The sequence below is a fragment of the Nothoprocta perdicaria genome, unplaced genomic scaffold, assembly GCF_003342845.1.
Source record: "Nothoprocta perdicaria isolate Ctin4 unplaced genomic scaffold, notPer1 scaffold_424, whole genome shotgun sequence".
Taxonomy (NCBI): Eukaryota; Metazoa; Chordata; class Aves; order Tinamiformes; family Tinamidae; genus Nothoprocta; species Nothoprocta perdicaria.
Genome location: NW_020455671.1, coordinates 16,863 through 40,177, shown reverse-complemented (window position 1 = coordinate 40,177; position 23,315 = coordinate 16,863). Strand labels below are relative to the sequence as shown.

At 46.9% G+C, this 23,315-nt stretch overlaps 2 protein-coding genes across 2 annotated transcripts in view; both read left to right on the top strand.

Annotated features, from left to right (window-relative positions):
• Positions 1-13,389, top strand: HHATL (hedgehog acyltransferase like). The gene is made up of 11 exons (XM_026046182.1): positions 1-131; positions 465-532; positions 969-1,082; positions 1,694-1,888; positions 2,697-2,906; positions 5,465-5,636; positions 7,082-7,226; positions 7,619-7,654; positions 8,266-8,467; positions 10,143-10,284; positions 11,668-13,389. Exons 1-11 carry the CDS (start codon positions 26-28, stop codon positions 11,787-11,789), a joined length of 1,512 nt encoding a protein of 503 aa, XP_025901967.1. The 5' UTR covers positions 1-25; the 3' UTR covers positions 11,790-13,389.
• A 5,695-nt stretch (positions 13,390-19,084) lies between these two features.
• LOC112953165 (kelch-like protein 40) overlaps positions 19,085-23,315 on the top strand; it is a 4,577-nt gene continuing 346 nt past the window's right edge. The window contains exons 1-2 of the mRNA XM_026046170.1: positions 19,085-20,568; positions 22,795-22,934. Coding sequence (XP_025901955.1) covers positions 19,423-20,568; positions 22,795-22,934 — 1,286 coding nt within the window. The 5' untranslated portion in view covers positions 19,085-19,422. The remainder of the gene's footprint in view (positions 20,569-22,794; positions 22,935-23,315) is intronic.

Genomic DNA, 23,315 nt, shown 5'->3' with positions numbered 1-23,315 from the left:
CCCGCTGGGGCAGTGAGCTGCTGTGATGGGGGTTAAAGCGAGGCTGCCCAGCTACGAGCTGGGCTTCTACGCACTCGCCCTCACCTGTGCCGTGGTCTACAGCGGCAGCGGCATCTTCGAAGCCTCCAGAGGTGATGTCGCTTGGGCCTGGGGATGCAGGAATTGGGAAGGGATGGGGAATCGCATGCATGAGCCAAGCTGGCCTTTGGAAGGACACCTGTAGATGCCAGTGGAGCCATCCCGGCTTTAATCTTGGTGGGAAATATCTTAGGAAGCCTTTGTATCCCACCCTCGAAGGGTTAAATACCTCCTCCATCCAGCAGCCTCTGCTGAGGATCTGCTAGGAATCCCTGGGAGCACGCGGAGACCAAAGGCTTGGCTGGAAATTGGTGTGGAATTGGTTGCGGATGATGATCTTCCTGGTTCTCCTTGGGAATTATTCTTTTTATTACTCTTTCTTGCAGACAGTATGAACAGGAAGGCCTTTCGGGATGGCATAAAGCCGGGCTGGCATTACTTCGGCAGGAAGATGGTAAGTGGAGGAAGGAGATGGACATTTCCTGGGGTGACATGGGCAGTGGTGACTGCTGGAAAAGCAGCAATGGCTTTTCTGCTGCCGACACACGTTTGCAAAGTCCACATGACCTTTCATTTCCACCCCGCCTCCCCTCTTTTCAGTGTGGCCTTTAAAGAAGTCAGGGAAATGTTATCCCTACGGCACAGCAGAAGCATTTCTCTGCGTGCGCCTAGGGGGACAAGCAGTCTCTGCAAATCACTCCCTGGGTTTTATGACCGAGCTAAAGTGCTTGGTAGCCCTAGGGTGGCAGATGGGAAGAATGGGCTTGGAAACCACTGTGATGTTGAGGAGTCTCACAACCTAAATGCCCTCAACAAGCTGGGCATCCGAGAGCCAAGGCCGGAATGGGGTGAAGGCTCGGGGCAATAAGGTACCTGCTCTAATTGTGCAGGACATGGCCGACTTCGAGTGGGTGATGTGGTTCACCTCGTTCAGGAACTTCATCATCTTCGCCCTTTCAGGACACATCCTGTTCGCCAAGATTTGCTCCATGATCATGCCGCAGGTGAGCAAGGGACCCAGGGGGCTGGATGTAGGAGCATGAGATGATACAGAAGAGGCTCCTTGAAGGAGGTGGGAGGAATCTCCGCAATCATTTGTCTGCAGGATGGTCAGGATTCATCCACAGTTGATGAATATTTGGTTCTTGTGCTCAGTGTGGGTATCATTCATAGACTTGGCTTCTTGCACCCAACATGGGCACTGGGGTTGCAGGAGTGTTTGGATTTGATCCGCCACTTGAAGGCCAAGAGGTGGAAAATCGCCAAGCCTTTCCAAATCAAGGCCAGGATGGAAACTAAATACATGGTCCATTGAGGAAGAGCAGCATAAGTGGTTTGTGAATGTGCAGGAGTGGGACCAAATGGCAGTGCTGGGACTCGGATCCGCTATGGGCTCGCTGCTGGGACAGCTCCATGCAGCAACCCAAGATGGAGCTGAACTGCAAGACATTTTAGTTCATGATTTTTAGAACCACAGCGGTTCTTCCGATCCCGTTTCCTGGGCAGCTTCTCAGGGATGCCAGTCGCTGTATTAAATGTCTTTGCTAGCTGTAACGTGAGATGGGGTTGGGGCTTTCACAGAGCTGGTCACGGAGGGGACCTCTCTCCCTCGCAGCACCGGGCCGTGGTGTACATGCTGTACGGGCTGCTGTCCGTGCTGGGCAGCATGGGGCTCTCCTACCTCATGATCATCCTCTCCCACTGCATCGTCCTCTACTCCGTCTCGCTGGTGAAGCACAAATGGCTCTGCTACGTGGCTGGGCTCTGCTCCCTTGCGTCCTTCAAGCTGGAGCCCTTCAGCTCCTGGCAGGTAGGTGCTGTCTCAGGTCACCCTTTTGCCGTATTTCAAAGCTAGCCAGATCCCTCTCCTTGGATTTACCAAGAGTGAGCTTGGGTTCAAGAGTACACTTGAAAATAATCTTGCAGAGCTGCGCCTTGCTTTAGTGACTTCATGTTAGGCCAGAGCTCAGGACACATGAGTCCTTTTTGCTGCTTGGACCACAGCTCAGGCAGGATGTGATGCTGCCCCATGGCTCGGTTTCCCCACCTGTAACACAGTGCTACAGTGGGTTCTGTGATATCCATATCTATCTCTTAGGTCCCTGCCTAGATAAATACTTCTACCCTGCTGGAAGGCAGAAGATCAGGGAGGACCTTAAAAGGGCTTTTGGTCCCCTTTCCCACCCAAGGAAAAGCAGTGATACCTGCCCTTGTCCACCACCTTCCCCAGCATACCATCCTTGTGCTGCCTTTCCTGGGACCCCAGGGAGGACTCCATATCCCTTTCCTGGGCTGGAGTGAAATTCCTGTAGCTGGGATCCAGGGAATGCAGCTCAGACCTGGGTCTGAGGCCAAAACCCCACTGATCCTGATGTAGCTGGTGCAAGCCCAGCTTAGTGAAGACGAGAGAATCTCCTGATTCCTCTGGGGTGCAAAAGCATCAAGCCCCATTTTTATCACTCTAACTACTAAAGCTAATTAGTCATGCAGCAATTTGTGTCAGAGTGTTAATTGGAGGCTTTAAACCATTCCCCCAGGAGCACGAACACCCTCAGAAAAGCGAGGACGTGCAGAGGTGATGTGAGGTGTGTGGTGGTAACTCTTCATTTCTCGCCTAGAGTGGATTTGTAACGGAAACTTTTCATCTTCAAGACGTCCTCTTCTACGGGGGCAGTGGCTTCACCATCATGCGCTGCATGAGCTTCGCGCTCGAGAGCTGTGAGAGGAAGGAGGGCATCTTCTCCATCTTCGATCTCCTCAAATACAACTTCTACCTTCCCTTCTTTTTCTTTGGGCCCATCATGACGTTTGACCAGTTCTATGCTCAGGTAAGTGCCCTGGGCACCTCCCCGGCCAATCCGTGAAGGATCCATTCCCCTTGGTGCCGTGTCAGGGTCAGGATAAATGGCAATTCTTTCAACTCTTTACATCCAAATATGCTTTTACATAATTAATAGATCTCCATCAGCCAAGGAAAACATTATTGATTCTTAAGAAGTCTCTCTTGCCTGGTTGGCGATGGTGCTGGGAAGGCAATCTAACTCCCATTTTCGTTTTGTTTTCTTTTAAGGACTGATTATATAGAATTTAAGGACTCCAGTTGGATGCAAGAACATTTTAGAAATGTCTTCCTGAATTCAGAAACCAGCTAGCACCCAGGGCAGGTGAGAGCAGCCAGGGCATCCCTGGTGTGGAGGCAGGAAGACTAAAGACTTCAAACTTGTTGTGGAAGGGATAGCCACCTAAAAGGCCTGGAGAGGAGCTGGTAACCCCTCAAGGATGGGATGAGGCAGAAGGTTGTCCTGTGGTGGTGTCACTCGAATGACAGGGTCCACGTAGATGCTGTTCTTGTAGGTGGGCAGCTGCACATTTCAACTGCCAGCCACAAAACTGCTGTTATTGCAGGATAAGAGCTGGTCTGAGTCCAATTGATGGAAGACACAACTACCTTATGCTGCCCATTAAAAGAATAAGATAACATCCTTGGTTGTGCAGAGGATCAAGATTCCTTTTATTTCCTAGATCCTTTTATGACGTTGGACCCCAAGGAGCAGGTTCTTGGGATCCAAGCCAGCTCTTGTGTCCCTTCACGGTGCACAGAGTTCATCCGAAGCTGTTTTTCAGCAGGCAAAGATCAGAGACCAACTTCAGACAGACTCTTTCCCCAATTCCGCTCCTTCGCAGCCACCAGAGATGCTGAGGGTATCCTCTGTCTCATCCTGAGGTTCAGTCTTTCCAGATGGTGTTTATCTGCTGAGCTGAAGTTCCGGCAAATGTTCTGGCAGCCTTGCTGTCCAAGATCCTCCAGAGAGGAGTGCCCAGAAGTGCCCTTCTCACCCCTAACTGGTTTCTTTCCCCAATTTCCATCACTCTTCTGTGAAACAGTCATAGCCTCCTATACAGGCAGTTGTGGCTTCTTCTAATGTCTATATAAATCGTGGCATTAAACTCCCGGTGTTTGCAAGACTTGAACTTCCACTGTCCTTTAAAAGGCTTAATCTCTGTTTTATTTTTCTTGTCTGTTCCTTTTCGAGGAGTGATAAACAGTTATTCCTCACCACCCAATGAGCAATTCTCCTTTTTACGGCCTCTCCTTTAAAGGCAGAGGGATCAAGTCTCTAAACCTTTTGTCCCCTCCGGCCAGGGACTCCGTCTTGGCCTGGCCACCACTGCCACCTCCTGGCTAGATCCCCCCTGCACTGCTGGAGCTGCAGCTGGTGGCAGAGGCTTTTGCAATGTGCCCAACAGAAATTATAGGGGCAGAAAGAATGAGTTCCTTTTCCAGGATGGGCTGAGGATGGCCCAGTTAGAAGCTCTGTCTCTCTGGCTCCTACTGGTGATGCCCTTATACACAACAAGATGTTGTCTCTAGCAAGGCTGGCTGGTCCCGGTTGGGCTGAAGAGGTGCCGGTGAGGGGCACTGGCCTTGGTGAGGAGGTCCTTGAATTACCAAGGACCAATCCTAACACCCATCAATACCAAATGCCATGAGCTGAACACATGTAGTGCCCCAAAGTTGGTTGCTGGCCATATGAATCCTGGTGCCTGGCTCCAGAGTGGGGTCAAGCTGGACCTGGATCTTCCTTACTGGGATTTGGGGAACAAATTAACCTCTGAACAGATGGAAGTGTGTGTGGTGTGAGGGGGCAGCCCCCATCTCAATGAAATGGTGGCAGGATGCTGCTGACCATGCACATAAGGGCAGGAGTTAATGGGAGCAAGGGAGTCATGCCCTGTGATACAATAGGGAAACCATCACTGGTGGGAAACTAAGGCCCTGTGTCTACTCTTGTGTCTCTGTGCAGAGTTCACCCTCCTTTAGCAGATCTTTGGTCACTCTTCACCTTGCTGGAGCGATCCCTGGCAGTGCTCATGGCATTGCCTGTGGGGATAGAGAGCTTGCCTCAGCTCAAGTTCCATTTTCTTGAAGCAGGAGGGTCTTAGGTGCAGTCTGTATGTAACAGAATCAAGCAAATCTGGCAAAGGCTTTAATTCCCGGAATCATCTGGTTTTGACAACTGGGCTATTGCAGCAGCTTGCAGATTACTCTCTGAGAACTCCCACGTCTCGCGAGGAATAAAGAGAGTAATAAACATAAGAGGATTTTGGATACAGCAGCAATTTTTACGGCAATGTGGGGAAATGAGGCCATCAATCTGTCCAGTGTAATCCTGAAAGCTTACTCTGATTTTTATATTACAACATCCAGAGACGTATCAGCTCCTGGAGACAGAGCCTGGCCCATGCTTGCACTGGGCACAGCAGAGAGAAAAGCCTCTTCAGTCAGTCCTAAGTCTTGGCTCCCTGATGGGTCTGACTCTGTCCAGATGCTTTCTCCCTGGTTGCTCCTTCAGTTTAGCCCTTTCTTGGTTTGTTGTCCTGACAGGTCAGCACCCGAGAGCTACGGCGCAAAGATGATGAGATGAGGAACATCCGGGTCCATGCGGTCCTCAATGTGGGGGCCATCATTGCTGTGGACATCTTCTTCCACTTCTTTTACATCCTCACCCTCCCTTCGGACCTCAAGTTTGTTAACCGCCTCTCGGACTGGTCCTTAGGTGAGTGGCCCTGCAGCGATCGATTCACATCTTCTGCCCTCTCGTTGATGCACCTTGTCATTGCCTGTGCTGGCAGGCTTGAGTAGAGACCCTCTTCCATTTGGTGATGCACAGAGTTGGGTAGTTTTGGAGAATAAGGGTGTTTAGGTCACTTGCTGAGTGCCTGGGCTGAGTGTAGGCCTAGTTTGGCTTTAGGGGAGTCTCAGAAGGTCTGCCTAATGTCTTCAGCTGCCTAAGGAAGATTATAGAGAATATGATGGTGACAGATTATTTTCTTCTTGCAGGCTGACAGTGAAAGAACAGGAAAAAAAAAGGATACAAGCTGTAACAAGAGAAAGTTTGATTGTATATAAGGATTGTTTTTTTCATAAAAAGAATGGTTAAACATTGCAACAGGGATCTGAGAGTTTATGGTGTCCAAAAAGATGGCAATATTTGAAACTCGTATAGATAGGGTCCTGAGAAACCTCATCTTGGTTCGAATTTAGCCCTGCTCTGCATAGGGGTTGGTCTAGGGACCTCTGGATTCCAAATTTTCCAGATGAAAATCAGTGGCTGTGCTAGGATTCAGCTGGCAGATGGGCAGTGGATTTCAGCTGCTTAAACACATGACTGTTGGCAGCGTTTGAGATGCAGTAGGGTGTCTGACCTCCATTCAGGGCTGGCAGAAGGAGAGGCAGAGCTGGAAGAAACCCATGTATCTCCATAGCGGTAGCTGGAAGCTGGGCAAGAAATCCCAACGCATCTAGAATAGCAGTAGATGTTGACTTAGACTGTCTGGATCTGGATGGACTGACTGAATATGTGAGCCACATCAGAAACCGAGTGGCTCTGCAGGTTCTACTGACTCTATCAGTCACATCTTCATCGTGCGTGGTGGAAGCTCAAGCACATGGTTCATTTGAGAGCTGGATCCCTCCCTTTTCTCAGCCTCTGTAGAGGAATTTGAAATCTTTGGTGTACAGGGATCACTTTTCCATTGTCAAACACCTCTCCAAGAGAGGACTTCTCTTCTGGCCCCTGCACTGTTGCAAGATCCCTGTTACATCTATGGCCACTTCAGGGTATGTTTGGATGGAGGTGAAAAACAAAACCTGAGAAACCAGAGTTGAAAATTTTGATCGGTTTGTCACTATCTAACAAGATTTACAGAAGAAAGAGCTTGAGGGAGGAAATGTGGTCTGTACGACTCTCTCAGATTACTAATACCATCCAACAGTTCCCTCCAAAGCCTAAAGAAGGTATTACTCTTTGATTCAAGCTTCTTAAAAGGCTACTTAGTTCTTAAAGTTCTGTTGATTCCAGGCAGTATTAAATCCTTCCCCTGCTGCCATGTTTGTTGCTATAGAGTACACAACCCTATGGTTCACAAGATTCCCCCAAAGTCCTGAAAGTGATGCGTCCTGTGCTCCTCCTCACCTGTTTGACTCCTGTTTTTGCTCCAGCTGGCCTTGCCTACTCCAATCTGGTGTACGACTGGGTAAAAGCTGCTGTCATGTTCGGAGTCATCAACACCATTGCCCGACTGGACCACTTGGACCCACCACAGCCCCCCAAATGCATCACCATGCTCTACGTCTTTGCAGAAACGTGAGTAGTCCTCATAGAGTGGTGAACAGAGGCAGCACGTTCAATGCAAAATAAATGTGTGTGGAGGGGAGCAGGTCTTGGCTGCGCTTCAGAGCAGCTGGCATACGTGTTAGAAAATGTCTAGAAATAGTCTATTCTGAATGTATCGCCTTGGCTTGGCCACAGCTCAGGGAAAATATCCTTGAGTAAGGAGCAGGGGATAACAAGGGAGACTGTAACCAACAGCAGTCTGTAAAACAAATAGAAGGAAGGACTAGTCTGATCAAAATTGCTGAAAATTAGGTTTTAGCTGTACCTCCCTGGGTGACTGCATGCCTGCTCTGGGTGGCTGTTGAGTAAAAGACAGTCATTAGCCCTTGTATTCTAACACATTTATATTGTCTGTATTTTAGGCACTTTGACAGAGGGATTAATGACTGGCTATGCAAGTAAGTCTATAATCAATTGTCTCCTGGGTTGTTTTGGAGTCTTCTTTTTCATCACACAGCAATGAAACATTAAAAATTGTTCATTCTAAACCTAGGTGTTCTCTCTGCTGGCTATATTCCACTTGAATACAGAGCCAGGCTCAGTCTGCTTATCTCCAAGAATATTAATCAACCTAAAATTCAATAGCCTTCATGGGGAGGAATGATAGAACCCTGCCTCAGAATACTCTGTGAGTCTGAGAGGTTTAGTGTTCCCCAGAAGGAGGAAGAATCAGGATTATATTCCCTCAGGAAGAAAAGGGAATTGAGTTCAAGTGCCCAAATTCCAGGATAAGAAGGTCTAAGATAACCTGCAAGTCTATGGTTTCATCAACAAGGGAGATAGTATTTTGTCCTTAGAGGGGCTATTGGTTTGCAAGGAATATAAGCAATGAATAGTTGGACTGTAGTCAAAGCTGGTTTATTAGAGCTAGAAATCGTCACCACAAACTTCCTTCCCCTCTTACCAAGGCACTCTAAAGCCACCTATCTGTGAGGATCTCTGCAGGAAAAGGGGCTCCTGAAGGTTTTCCTCCACTACAGGGTGTACCAGCTGCTTTCTTTTGTGTTAGGTATGTGTACGATCACATCGGTGAGAACCACGACAACGTTGTGAAGGAGCTCATGGCCACTATCTCCACCTTTGCCATCACTACCCTGTGGCTGGGGCCCTGTGAGATTGTTTACATCTGGTCTGTCTTCAACTGCTTTGGCCTCAACTTTGAGCTATGGGTGCAGAAGTTCTTCCAGCGGGAACCCTTTGCCAAAATGGAGGTGAGGAGCTCGGCTTCAAAGGGATGGGAAGAGCAGAGAGTCTAAGATCAAAATCCAGTCCTGGAAAACATCCATTTTTCTTGTGAGCTTGAACTTCTTTATACAAATGGGATTTATTTTCAGCTGAGATTCATGAGGCAACATCCCTGATGCTGCACAGCTGCCATGTCCTGGTCGCTTGCCTGGAGATCTGCAGCTCTCTGCATCCCACAACCTTTAGCATCCTTGTGACCAGCCTGTCTCTTGTGCAAGGGAAGGGCATTCCTGGTGCTGTGCATCCCATCACTTTATGGATGGTGTCACCCTCCTAGATCAGGCTCCCTCCAGGCTCTGTGATATTTCAAAGGAAACGTAGGCTGAATGTGGAGCTTTCAAAGGGAAAACAGATGCCCAAGAGAGCCAGGACTTGTAGCCCCAGTGAGGCATCAAAGTAGCACAGATGGACTCAAAGTCTAAGGTGTGTTCACAGCAAAATGTTTATGCATTTCCATATGGAAATTATTTTTATTGTTCTGCAAAACACTTTAACATTCTGAGTATTTTCAGTCTGATTCGAGATAAAAACAAATGTTCAGTTACTACAATTAATTCTTTTCCAAACTCTTTGAAGCTTGATATCCAATCTCTGTTTGGGACCGAGATGCTTTGGAGACAGTTTGGAAGAAAACCTCAGGAACTCCCACCCTGCAGATAATTCTATTGTTTGTTTTTTTGCCTAATGTAGAAAGTCTGGAGGCCCTAAGCCGATCCAGTAGAGACAACTTCTGAATAAAAATTTCATAGGAAAATCCTCCCATTTGTTCTCCCTGTTGAACTTCTAATCAGATTATAGCACTCACAGCCGGTGAAATCTTCTTCCCTGTGGCACCACAATTCTCAGCACTAAGTGGCCTGGGGATTCACTGTGCTCTTTGAAGATTGCCATAAACCACTTCCCTCCTCCACTTGCAGCAGCTGCTCCTGAGGATTATGTGCTGGTGACAATTTCACTCCGCTGCTGTCACTAGTTTTCATTATTTATTTATTAATCCCTAAGAAACAATTTCTACCAGAAGCTTGGAGTGATTTACACATGAGGCTAATAATAATCCTATCAAGCAACAGTGTTCATCTGCCTTGAGGGACGTCTTACCCAAGGCAACAGATCAAGAAAGGAGTTACTAACCTCTATTATTAACATGAAACCATGTCTAACAGCTTGACCTTACGTGTGGAACCTCAAAATGCCAGCTCTGAGTCCCAAATTCATCTGACTTGCCCTCAGACTGGGAGCCAAGCAGCAGTTTTACATCAACCTTATGCTTCTTGATGCCACAGATACCACAGGCTGCTCTTATTTATGCCTGCCCATCTGGGATCCCAGCTGGAGTTCGGCTGGCATGAACTAGTGAATCAGCACATCTCCTTTCCCTACCCCTTCCCATGAAGGCTGGGAAGGATGTCAGCCACGTTTAGACAGCCCTATCAGAGCCTGGGTGCTGATGCCTCCAAACAACCCAGCAAGGAGGTATCTTGAGCCTTGAGATGTGCCTCTGGACCCAAGGCTCACCAGAAAAGCGTCCAGGGATAACTGTCTGTGATTACACAGGTTCCGGGAAGGAAAAACTAAAACAATTTCACCCCTATAAGAAGCAGACACGTTTTCCATGATTCTCCACTCCTTTTCCCTAAACAGGCCAAAATGTCAGCAGCCATGTCTCGGCGGATTAGGGCAGTCTTTGGAGCAGCAAACTTCTGGGCCATCGTCCTCTACAACATCCTGGCCCTCAACAGCCTGGAATTTGCATTGCTGGTTACCAAGAGACTCCTTCTGACAGGTAAGATGTTACTGATGTCCCCAGGGAGAGACCTCAGCTTAATGAGGAACACATGGGAAGGAAGATAGGGATAGGAACATGCAAATTCTCTTGAGTTCAGAGCGGTCTGGCCTTTGACTTGATTGTGATCATTCCCAAACCATCTTAATTCTCATAGGTGGCATCTTTCTCGCCTATAAAAACCTATAAAACATACGGAAAGTGGTTGGTTTATCCTTCTCTGTTGGGGCACAAGTTATCCTTGAGATCTGTTTGTAGAGCTCATAGGACAGCAGGACACTACGATTAGGAATTTTGGGGTCAATGGAAAAGTTGCAGGTAACCTGCCAAGGCAAACTGAGTCCAGTTCTCCCTGGATGGGAAATTGTCCCCTTGCTGGAGAAAGGGATTTACTCAGTTATTCCCGTGTCAACCTGGAGGTGATATCTACAAATTTTCCCTCCTAATCCATCTACTTCCTAACCATATATTCTTGATTGTCTCCATCATTAAACACAGCAGTTCATGCTAGGCTCCTATTAAACAATCTTATCTCTGTGTTTCATATCAGTAGATGACGTCGCTATTTTGAAGCCTGTTCAGAGAACGTAGGGTATAAATAGCTAGGAATCCATGCCTTCACAGCCCATCTCTGGGCCAGAAGTTGGCATAGAAAATGGATAATGTGACGCTTTGGGTTCAGTATGTCAGAAGTTCCTGCCAGTTGAGCTAGCTGGCTTTTCCAGGTTGCCTTATTCATTCCAGAGGTCCTGTTTTAGCAGGTACAAAGCCTGTCTCTGTCCTCTGCCATGGATACCAGACCTATGGTTACACATGTCATCACACTCTTCCTAAGCAGTAGGAGACTTCTCTGCCCTTGGATTGCTTATCTAGGTGACAAATAAGTGTGTTTCTCTACACACTATGCAGGGAAGTAGACACACTATGTTCGAGTTAGGTGTAGGACATGCCTCAGATGAGACACTAGGCCACACCTGGACCCTGAGATCCAGACAGTAACAACACTGAGGCAACAAGGGGTTTTGGCAGGTTGACCAGGCAAAAAGTTAACCACCCAGCCCCAAATTAGGGACAAGAAAGAGATTTATCTGAGGGGAAGGGAGTGCTCAAAGCCACTCTATCATTTTCCAGATTTGACTTAAGTCCTTGATGCTTTGGTGGACACAGGTACCACATCATCTAAAATCTGCCCCTGGAGGAGGTCAGAGAAGGAGGAGGTCTGTCAGAGAAGCTGTAGGGCTAGATCCAGAGTGGAAAATTATTGGCTACTGTGACCTTGTGGAACCTACCAAGGCTGCCCGAGGGGAGGAGGTACTGGAGAAGAGCTGTCCCCATTAGGCAAGCCATCACATTGAGATGACCATGTGTCCCTCGATCTTCCAGGTTTCCCTGTCAGCACCTTGTCCATCTGGTTCATCACATACTGTGGAGTGCAGCTGATCAAAGAGCATGAGCGCTTCCTGGCCATCGAGGAAGAGAAGTGTGACAAAGCAAAGCAAGAGTAGAGGAAACATCAGTGGGCCTGCCTCAAAACCTCAGCTCCCCTCCGACCACCTCTGTCAGACCAGCAGCTAACAGGGGCTCTCCAAGCACACCTGGCAATCAAAATGCTGTAGCTCATCCATGTGTAAGTCACCTGGAAAGCACACCCTCTTGCTGCAGTAAAGATTTTCTGTAGGACATCCCTGGGCATTATGCAGGCTATCCATGCGTGGCAGACTGCTGAGGTAGGCTCCTGATCCATTTCTTTAAGGCCAGCCTCATCACTTGTCTGACCTTCTGACACAGCACAGACCTAGAGATTTCAGCCCTCGGTTTCCATAGCATGTGGTCCACCAGAGCATTCAGCTCTCCCACAAGACTATGTCTCCCAGAGACTATGCAGGTCCTACTCCTGGAGGCTTTAGTGTGGGCTGAGCATATAGCTATGAGAAAAGGATTAGCTAGTGTTGAGCCTGCTCTGAGCAGATGCCCTCCAGGTCATTTCCAGCTCAAGCCTCACATGTTTTTTTCATTGTGAGAAATAGTCGGTATCCACTGTCAACTATTCAACATCTCTCTTGTGTAGTAAGGACTGCAAAATGCCTTGGTATGAGATATACCTACCACGAGGCTAAAAAATAAACAAAATGTGCCTTACAGCAAAGGAAAAGAGGGCTAGGAATTACGCATTGAAGAGTAATTAACTCCCCCCACTGTCAGCTATGCAGAGTGATAGCTGCTATAATCTCAAACTCTCTGCAGAAGCAGTCCTTTCAGTTCTACTTGTCTTGGAAAAAATGATTTAATGCCCTTCTCATGCCTAGTTAATGAAAATCTGAGCTGTATCTGCTTCACAGCCAGAGAACATCATGTACCAGTTGCCTACGGAACATACAGACTGAAGAAACGCAACATGGGTCTTGCACATAACCACTCAGTCCCCGGGCCCTGATTCAGACCCAAAGTGCACTCCACCGAGGGATGTGAGACCAATGTGACCACCATGAGCATCTTACTGTGATTTACACCCTCAGAGTCAACCAAATCTCACTGTTATCTTCATGCCATGGGAGAAATTTTAAGCTTGCATTCTTATCTGTGGTTGAGAAGCAGAGGACTTTGCACCCAGCTCTTGCTTACCTCCAGTGACCTAACCCTTTGCTCCACTGACTTTGATGAACATAAGCTGAGCCCATGGCTACGTGCCTCAATGAATACATGCACATCTGCAACCAAAAGAGAAAGGCTCTAAAAGAAGAGCAGTGATTTGAGATTGGCTGGAGGAGGGAAATCCTTTGTTGGCATCCTAGAGAAGTAGACTTTGAAACACTGCATATGGATTGAATATCCATATGCACTGAACAAACGTATCTGTGTGAGACACAAGGTCTCATGAGAAAAGATAACTGAAATATCCCTGGATTTCATGCAATTTTGGAATAACATAAGCGGCCTTATTTCTGAGTCATGTCATTGTTTGGTGAGGGCAAGATCTGGACCACTTTGCAACCTGAGTGGACACTTGGTATTGGTGTGTTCCGGTTTCTCTGTGGATAAAATAGGAATTGTTCTTAGTCAGCGTTCAGCTCTGCCTAAGCACTTTATGAAGTCTCTTATATGTGTTATTTATGTAGTAAATAAATGTTGGACATCTATAGGGCTTACTGATAGTCTCTATTTAACTGCTGTAATGCAGATGGTAAAATGGGCAGCTCATTGCCATCTGAGATGAGACAGGAGGATCTATTCACAGATCTGCACATTCCCACCTCCTTTTTTTTTTTTTTTATGAAAGATGGGACATCACTGATTTTAATAGAGACACATCCAAGTGTCATTTTGTTGCAGCTTGATTTGTATTCACCTCTATTGTGACTCCACTTTCATGCTATTGCAGTCTCACAAGCCTGCTGTCAGCTGTAGCTTTTGAGGCAGAAGACATGATGGTTTTTTATTTGCCAGCCTTTCAAAATGCTGCAAGTTAGGGTAAGTGTTGTGCCTCGGTGGCATCTCTAGTTAGGTCCCCAAAACGCCTTAGCTGTGCTTGGGCACATCCCTTTTCAGCATAGGCTCTGCTGCTGGATACTACCAAATTCCTTGCTAGTTTCTTGGCCTCTCCATCATCTCAAATTTACTCTGTGCCATCAAGAAGGCTAAAACATGATGTGTTTACTCCCAGAATAAAATTTATCTCTTCTCTTGAATATGCGAGTCCTTGCAGAGCCAAAGACAATGCTGAGCTGCAATAGACTGAGACCAAGAGCTCTGTGTCTCTAGGTGGCACAACTTGGGTCTCTGGCTTCCTGCAAGGAGAAACAGAGTCACCCATCTGCTGATGTCAAAGGGAATGACTCACATGACAAAACCCAGTGACTCTGCAGTGCCCCCCTGACTTGGACACTCTCGGAGAGAAAATAACCCATTCACTAAGAATCTAAATTTACTCAGCAGCTGCATCTCTTGGAGATGCCATAAGGAGCTAATCTTAGACACCATCTGAGCGAATAATTTGTTATAGAACCAGTGCAAAGGAGAGCTCAGGCTTTCCCCTATTTTGCATAAAGTTAACTCTTTGCCACCATGTCCAGTTATTGTTGCTGGGAGGTCAATGACCAAAGTTGTGCTATCACAGCAGTATCTCTCACTGCTCAGCCCCGAGCAAGAGACACTCGGCCTTAGTGTATGCCTCTGTGAACCAGGAGTTATCAAATGCTCATCTCTCTCCTGTAATATATCTCATCTGATCTGGTTATTGCCTGGTTTTGATAATAAAAATCACTAAGCAAAGCAAATTTTTATTACAGCTACAAACTCAAATTAACTGCCCTGCACTGGACAACTTCCCATCCAGCCCAACATGTCAGTAATTCTTGCACTCAACTTCTTTCTTCATCGAGTTTTTGTTCCGGTAGAAAAACGTCTAGGGAGGAAGATCCTGCTACATTACCCGCCTTTAGTGATGCTTTCCATACATCCTTACTCACTGCCATGATCTTAGTCTTTGTTTCCAGCCATTAGAAATCATTAGCTGTAGTTCTATTAGATTTGGGACTAGTTAGGTAGAAGCAATCTCAGAAGAGTTTATCTCCATGAGGATCTCTGTTGTCTATTAAAGAACAGTCCACACTGTCAGGGGTGTACCCCTAGGATGCTGAGTTAATTGACCCACTAGCATTTGCACAGAGGTATCTGAATTGTAAGTATGCTCACTGATCAATCTTGTCATCCTCATGTGCCATCTCATCTTCTCATAGATGTTAAACTCTTCTAATCTTGGCCAGTACTTGCTTGGAGACAAACTTACATTCATGCTGCCACATTAGGCACATCAGTTAGAAGATGGATGGGAAAAGTCTACACTGATCAAAAGCTCCACAGGAGATAGCAGTTGCTGGAGGCCTAGAATTGATTTCTTCAGATTCCACTGTTATCATCAGAAAGAAAAATGTCTCCCTCAGCAATCAGGTGTGTGCTATGCTCCCCAGTGCAGCAGAGCTCAGCCCAAGCCCTGAGAAATTCTATTGAGTTGCCTCTGCATAAATATTGATTGCAAATAGCAACCACCACCCTGTGTGAGCAAATAAAAAGCAGGAATGAAGTAAGAGTAAACATACAACTGAGAAAAGCTTGCAACACCAAGATCCAGTCTGGAAATGGGTAACCTAATATGTTAGAAGACAAAAAAAGTCCATACTGTGACTACTTGGTGGTTGAAATGATCTAAAGTTTGTGGCTCAGCTGCAGTTAAGCAATGCTGGCTTCTTCCTCCCAGCCCTCGGAGGGTTGACAAGAGGTGCACAACAGCTCTAAGAGCACCCTTGGGTCTCTCTACTAGCAGTGGGTGCCTGTGTGAGTCACTCCAGGGCACGGAGATGCTCAGAGGGTTTGGGGTCCATCAACTTGGCCCTCTGTCCAACCAGACTGTAGCAAAATCCTGCTTGGGGAAGGTCCATCCTTAACTGAGCTGAATATAGCTATGCTCAGGAGCCAGGAGGGTCTTTGTTTTACAGAGGTTTCTTGGGGTGGTCAGTCTGGGCTGTGTGTGCTGGCTCCATCCCTCGTGACAGCAGAACTTGGAATGACTGCAGCTGTATGGAGCTGATAGCAAAAAGCAGTGTTGGCAGGAAACGAGAGGCTGGGGAATACATGCGTGAATGTTACCACCAGCTGCAGCAAAGACAGTGCCCCAGTTCTGCTGTGATGAGGAGACACTGGGAATAGTTAAGGTTGTCTAGTCTGAATTCATTATTTAAGTGCTCACTTGATTGAATGGAGAGACACAGACATCACCTGAATCTTCTCATATAAAACAAGGATCTAATTCAGGTGTGGGGAAATCAGTTCCTACAGAAGTCCATCTCCTTCTGTTCTTAGGGAAGAAGTCCATTTCCTTTCTGCTCTAAATTGCTGCCTCCTCCTGAGACAACTAAGACTAGGTGGGTGATAACTTTCATTTCTCTGATGCATTTCAGATCACTGACGGCTAATTGCGATTTTTTTTTCAGCCAGGCTGTAGAATGGTTTCGCATCACAAAGAAAATTAAACCTGGAAGCTTAATTAATTGGCTCTGCCAATGGCTTCCCATATAGTGCTGGGTGAGTGAGCTTTGCTCAGAGAGCACTCGGAAATAGGGCTGCTACCTGCTGGGATGGGGAGTCTGAGTTGGATTTTCCTGCCGAAACAAGGCACAGTGGTGAAGGAAATAAAATCCAGTTGCTGGTGTCACAGATGATGGTGGACCTCATCTCAACGCTGTCTGTTCTGTGGGGATTTCCACCTCCAAGAAGCATGGAGAGCTCCAATGAGTTCTGTTGCTCAGGAGAAGTTTTTACCAAAGTGAAATCTGGAGGGAAGAAAAGAAAGTCTTTTACAGCCAACAACTCTCAGGCTGTTTTCCTGCAAATAGTAGCAATTTCTATAAACCCATTTGTCTCTGAAGTGATGGCTCTTATAGGTGCAGGTGGATCAGTGGTTCCTTCCATCCACTCATCATTTGGTTCCCTCCAAAGTCACTCATCAGTGACTTTGTATTTACTGCAGAAGCTGTGACCTTAAATAGGCCCCACTGCGTTTAGTCATGTCACCTTATAATGGGAAATGTGTGGAGAGAACTCTCTGGAAAAGCTGGATTTCTTCCCAAGCTTTGGAGCCAGCCCAGCAGCTGTGCCAAGTCCCTGAATTCAATGGAGACCCAAGAGCGGGTTTGGGGTTGGGGTGTCCCTGGGTAGGACATGAATTTAGAGAAGCTACAGACTCACCAATGGGTTGGGATCCCCTCTGGAGAGGGATCAGCTGCTTTGTGACAGCAGCATCTTGTGATGTGGGGATTGTAAAAGTAAATATTGGATGTCAGCACGCACTGATCAGCGCAGGGAAAAGGAGAGGAAGCCAGGACTGAAGGAATATTAAAGGCAGGGGAGAAAATTCCCACCCAAAAATAAGGCCACACCAGACTAATCTTGTAAAAGTGAAAAAACTAGTGCACAGGGAAGGGAGAAGGGAGGACAGAGGACATCCATCCCCAGGTATTTGGGAGAAGAGGGACGTGTTTGAAGCATGACCCAGCTCAAAGAGCAACACTTGTCCTCTGATTCCATCCAACACTTGAGAACCGCTTATGAGCTGAGCTCTGAAAACAGTTTGTGACTATGTCTCTGCTATATTGGTTCACTCCTAGGTGCTGCTGCAACCTCACCAACATAAAAATGCTTCCCACCAGCATAGCGCTCTCCCCCTTCCCATTTACATGAATAACCATCATGGTACAAAGTACTTCTTATAAAGACATCCATGCAAGGGCATGGGGTTATGTGGCTTTAAATACACCAAGAAGAGTGGCTAATATCCTTCGATAGACTTAATTAAATCGTTAATTAAATCTGTGCCATCTCTGAGTATCAGCCAGCCCAGAGGGCCCATAATAATGGAGATAAAATAAAGCAGACTCATGTAGAAGTTTTACAATAGGTATAAATAATCACAGTTACTCTGCTCACCTGTGTCTGTCAAAACTACCTTCCTTCCTCAAGAGCTCCATGGAAAGAGCTGTTTCCTATTCTCTGCCTCATACTTTGCATCCATTGCAAAAACCAGACTGTAGCTCTGTGGGCAATACTGATGGAAACCCCATCTCCAGCTGGAAATCTCCTGTGTGGTATATCTAAAGACTAACAGAGGATGAGCTGGTTGCTTTTGGTTGTTCTTGGGGTGTGGTGTTTTTTTTTTTTTTTTTTTTTTTTTTTTTTTTTTTTTTTTTTTTTTTTTTTTTTTTTTTTTTTTTTTTTTTTTTTCCCCTTAAGAAGAACTTACTACCTCTGGGGGTGATGCATTTGTAAGACTTAGAAGGAACTGGTGGACCTGAAACCGCACTTTGAGGCTCTGTGGGTCTTTCTTGGCATCCATAGGCCTCTGGACAGGATGTAGAATCTGTCAGAGACCTCTGCCCTTCTGGAGCATCAGCTGAAAGCCACGTGGGTCCTAATGTGGCTATGAACACCTACATTGATCAGGTCTATATCTCAGTTGACTTTAGCAGGAGACCTCCTACTCCTCAGGAGATACTTGTGCTTGGCCTAATGGCCTAATCTGTGAGTTGAATCCAATCTTTGGGTTCCCTTTGCTTCAGATTCACCAGAGACTTTCCATGTGTCACCAAGATGCAGAGAAGATGGGTATATTAAGGAGGAGGTGTCCAGAGGCTACACTACAAGGGACCATGTACATACTGCAGATAAAACACAGCCCTCCTGCTTCCAGACTCCTGTTCCCTACCTTTATTGGGTCTTTTTCAGGATCTTCCACCATAGGTCTCATCTCACATGTGTAAAAACTCTCTTTCCATTTCTCCTTTCCACATCCCTTCTCCCTGAAAAGTGATTTCAGAGGAGAATAAAGGACAAACCTATGCTGAAAACCAGCCCTGGGAGTGAGACTACTAGACTCAGGGATGCCATAAGCCCGCATAAGATGTACCCTTATAACATCTCTCCAGCTTTGACTTTGTGATCTATTTTCAGCACAGTAAATGATTCAGCTATTTTGGAGTATTAGGTTTAGTTGTTTAGAGAGAAGGCCCTACCTAGCCCTGCCATGTGTGATCCAGAAGGTAGATTGGGATCTTTGATTCATCTGGAAGGGAAGTTGTTTCCCAAAAGCAATGGCTGAGCTGTTTGGTCGAACACGTCTCCCCTCATGGGACGGCAGGGAAGCTCGTGTTCCCTCCGCGGTGACTCATACGCTGACAGACCGTTCCTGAAGCATCCAGGATAGAAGTACAGCTGTTCCCCCAGCCCCCTCCCTTCCCACTTGTCCAATGTGTCATATTAAAGGGAGATCGGCTTACACACGCTCCAGTATGGATTCCGTAAGCTTTGTAACGCTGTGGCTATATATAAAGCCCAGCGCTGGAAAGTGAAGTACACAGACAGCTGCGATAGTAGCAAGCACTTCACATTTGCAGGGCGCTCGCAATCTGAAAGCAAGGGAGACCTGTGTGCTCAGCTTTGAGTAAGTTTTATTTATGAGAGGCTCATATATTGATATTAATAAATATAGATAAATAGATACAGGAAAAAAAAAGGGTAAATAGATATAGGAAAAAAAGAACAATTAGAAGAACAATTGGGAGGGAAAGATAGAAGCAATTACTCAACGCCATGGCTCTGCCTTTTGATCAAGCGGAGGAACTGCGTCTCTACCAGCAAACCCTTCTCCAGGATGGACTCAAAGACATGTTGGACCACAGTAAGTTTCTGGACTGTGTCTTAAAAGTCAAGGGGAAGGAGTTTCCCTGCCATCGGCTGGTGCTGGCAGCTTGCAGCCCGTACTTCCGGGCCATGTTCCTCTCGGACATGGAGGAGAGCAAGAAGAGGGAGGTCAGTTTGGAAGATGTTGATCCGGATGTCATGGGCAAGATCCTCCATTATATCTACACCTCTGAGCTGGAGATCACAGAGCAGAACGTGCAGGACATCTTCTCCGTGGCCAACATGTTCCAGATCCCCTCCATCTTTACCGTCTGCGTGTCCTTTCTGCAGAAGCGGCTCTGCCTCAGCAACTGCTTGGCTATCTTCAGACTGGGCTTGATGCTGGACTGTGCCCGGCTCGCTGTAGCAGCTCGGGATTTCATCTGCGACCGCTTTGCACTGCTCTCCCGGGATGAGGAGCTCTACCAGCTCTCCCCAGATGAGCTCATTGCCATCATCTCCAGTGATTCCCTCAACATTGAGAAGGAGGAGACAGTCTTCGAAGTGGTGATGAAGTGGGCAGGGACCAAAGACCGTGAGAGCCGGCAGAAAGCCCTACCTGTTGTCTTTGAAAGCATCCGCTTCCGCCTCATGCCTGAAGACTACATCAAGGAGCACGTGGAGAAGCACGCCACGGTGAAGTCCAGCCCAGAGCTGCTCAAGAAACTGCAGATGGTGAAGGATGCCCAGCAAGGCAAATTCACTGTGGTGAAAAAGAAGAAAGTAAAGAAAAGCAGCGAAAAGCAAGCAAAAGACAATGTTGTCAATGGAGCAGTAGATGAGGAAGAAGAGACAGAGGAGGATGCCCTTCCAGGGATCTTAAATGATACAATGCGCTTTGGGATGTTCCTCCAGGACCTCATTTTCATGGTGAGCGACAGTGGAGCAGTGGCCTATGATCCCACCGCCAACGAGTGTTATTTTGCCTCCATGTCTGCTCAGATCCCAAAGAACCACATCAGTCTGGTGACCAAAGAAAACCAGATCTTCATTGTGGGAGGACTGTACTACAATGAGGATAACAAAGAGGACCCCATGAGTTCCTACTTCCTACAGGTACTACCTTTATTTTTCCCTTGTTACTTTGATCAATTAGGAGCATCACTGGTTCTTAGCTACCATGTGATTCTGTGTAATATCCATAGTCACGTGATGGTTAAACAAAAATTATAAATGAGGTGATTTTTCTCCCTGTGTTTTAGTCTACGCTAAAAATAAGTTTATATTGAGTTTTCTTTCTGGCCATTGAGGAATGAGGCTGGAACAGGTAGGTATAAGCCTTTATGATCCAAATCCTGAGAATGGCCCATTTTGATTAATACATTTAATGCATTTGGTTCAGCTGTGGCTACCACAGATCAGAGTAACAGGAGGTTGGCAGCACCCTGTTTTGATTTGGCTTTGTGACCACTGCATTCTCAGGGTATGAATCTGCAGTAGAACGTAGGGGTAACTTTACCAGGTACTAGCAGAGAAGAGTGGCAGCTACAGCCACATAGCAAACTCTCCAGGGACGTGAGGACATGTTCTCACCTACCAAGGCGTGTCTCTTTTCCAATGCTATTCTTAATCCAGGGTGAAGGAAGCACAATTGAGCTATTCTCAGCTCAGAGTCTCTCTCTGCCTTAGCCATTTCCCATCTTGTTCAGGGGATAACCATGGTGGATGTCTTGGGATTCTCCCAAGGACGAAGCGCCTGCCCTAACTCAGCAATAACCAAAGCTGTGATTAGATCAGCAAGACCTGAAGTAGCCTGGGCTGCAGTCCAAGATCATTTTCCCAGTAGATAGCTCGCACAAGGCACCTACCCTTCCTGTCAACCCTGTTAGAATCCAGCAAATCATCAGCCCCCAGAAATCCTGTTGCATTTCTCCAGTGGCTCACATCTGCTCTGAGAGGAAACAACAACGCCTCCAACCCAATGCCTTATTGCATGGGTAGGTCTTTACACCTGCACCATGTGTGGGGGGACTGTGGTTGTCCTTGCCTGGAAAGGGATCGTACCCACTGCCAGGAGTCAGGCTATGGAGCCCATGTGAAACCCACGCAGCGAGGAGCCGGTGGGAAGCAAATGCAGCCCTAGAAAGTGGGATGGAACTGGAAGAGAGTGGGAACACCAGGGAAAACGCTGTTTCACACAGAGCCCTTTGCACTGAGCAGGAGCTCCGGCTGCAGAGGATGTGACCAGATTCAGTGCTCAGCTGGGCAGGGTAGATAAACAGGCTGCTTCATTTTCAGGGAACACATATGTCTAAAGATCAATACTCTCACCAGCTTGGGTGCCGGCCAAGCAGGTAATGCATATGTACTCGCCTCTTTTCCTTCCTCTGGAGACTTTTCTGTGAAATTAGCAGCTACACCAATTAGTGATCTTTTACCATGCCACATAGGGAAGGGAGAACGCTGCTACCAGCTGGCCCGACCCACTCCACATGGGAATCGTGGCCTCATCTCACCTCCAGGGCCTCTCTGCCTTAAGCACAGACTTACAGCACAACAGCTGCCCAGCCTTATGGCTACTTAGCTGTATTAGCAGCAGTGAGGCTGCATCTGGATTCTGCGTGCACCCTTGAGCTCCCAGGGAAAGAGAGACACTGAGGTACTGGAGCGAGCCCAACAAGGGCTGCCGAGATAGTCAGGGATGGAGAATGGGATGGACAGGGGGAGGCTGAGAGCTGGGTCTGTTCAGTCTACAGAATAAAATGGGAGGGAAGATCTCCTTGGTGTCTGTTTCTACCTATTGGTAGGGTGCAGAGAAGATGGGCTCAGACTTCCTTGGATATCCACACAGAAGGGCAAGAGGCAATACCTAGGAACTGCAGTAAGAGAAATTTCATTTAGCGGCAATGAAAATGTTCACAATCGAGTTGATGGAATGAGGTGCAGAGAGGTTGCAAAACCTTGGAGATAATCAATATGTGACTGGACAAAGCCCTGAGCAAACTTCTCTACCTTTAAAGTTGCTGCTTTGAGCAGGAGAGTAGACCAGGGACTCCCCATCAATTTAATCATTATGTACTTTTAAATTGCAAACATAAAAATCTCTATATTCGGCCCCCAATTTCCCATGGATTCAATGTGAAGCTTTGGGAATCCAACAGCCATTTTTAGCTCCTTCTCCATGAAAAAGAGTCAGTGATCCTTCTGCAGATTCTGCTGCACTCCTCTTTGGAGGGCTGGAAGGTGCTGTCAGATGGTAAAGGTGTGATTTATTTCTATCAGTTTCATCAGGGAGCTCACAGGTCCCCTATGAGTAAAGGTTTCTTTTGAGCCCTTTTTCAGCTGAAACTTTACATAGACATGGAAAAACAGTGGTATGATAAACACTTGGATCACAATGTCAGTGCAGCAACATTCAGAGCCACATTTCTCCTGCTGAAGCCAGGAGAGATAGGTCAGGGACAGCTTAGACTTCAGGACAGGTACTAGCGCGTATAAATTCTGATAAATCCCCAGAGGCCTTGCAAATCTTGTCAGGAACAAAATGATTCCATTGACATTTCAGGTGGAATAGAGTATACTTCATTTGTCGCCTCTAAGATTTATGCCCTGAAAACAACACTAAATCCATCTAGAACTACTCCAGTGACTGATTTGCTCAGTCCTCTGCTATTAATAACATGTATGTGTGTTGGGGCCCGCTCCAAGGATGGCTGTACAGTGCCTATTAGCAGGCAGGATGCCTTGTTAGTAGATAACCAACTTCAAGGCCGACAGYGTACTTGTTCCATCAGCGGATCAAAAACAAAGGCAGCTGTCCGGCTGCTGYGTGACCATGAAGCTAATTGGACAGTAGCTGTGGC

What these genes read in the sequence shown, in the direction of transcription:
- HHATL (XM_026046182.1), top strand. Translation starts at nt 26, where the DNA reads ATGGGGGTTAAAGCGAGGCTGCCCAGCTACGAGCTGGGCTTCTACGCA. An exon ending in CTCTACGTCTTTGCAGAAAC is followed by an intron (nt 7,227 to 7,618) that starts GTGAGTAGTCCT and finishes TCTGTATTTTAG; the next exon opens with GCACTTTGACAGAGGGATTA. An exon ending in ATTAATGACTGGCTATGCAA is followed by an intron (nt 7,655 to 8,265) that starts GTAAGTCTATAA and finishes CTTTTGTGTTAG; the next exon opens with GTATGTGTACGATCACATCG.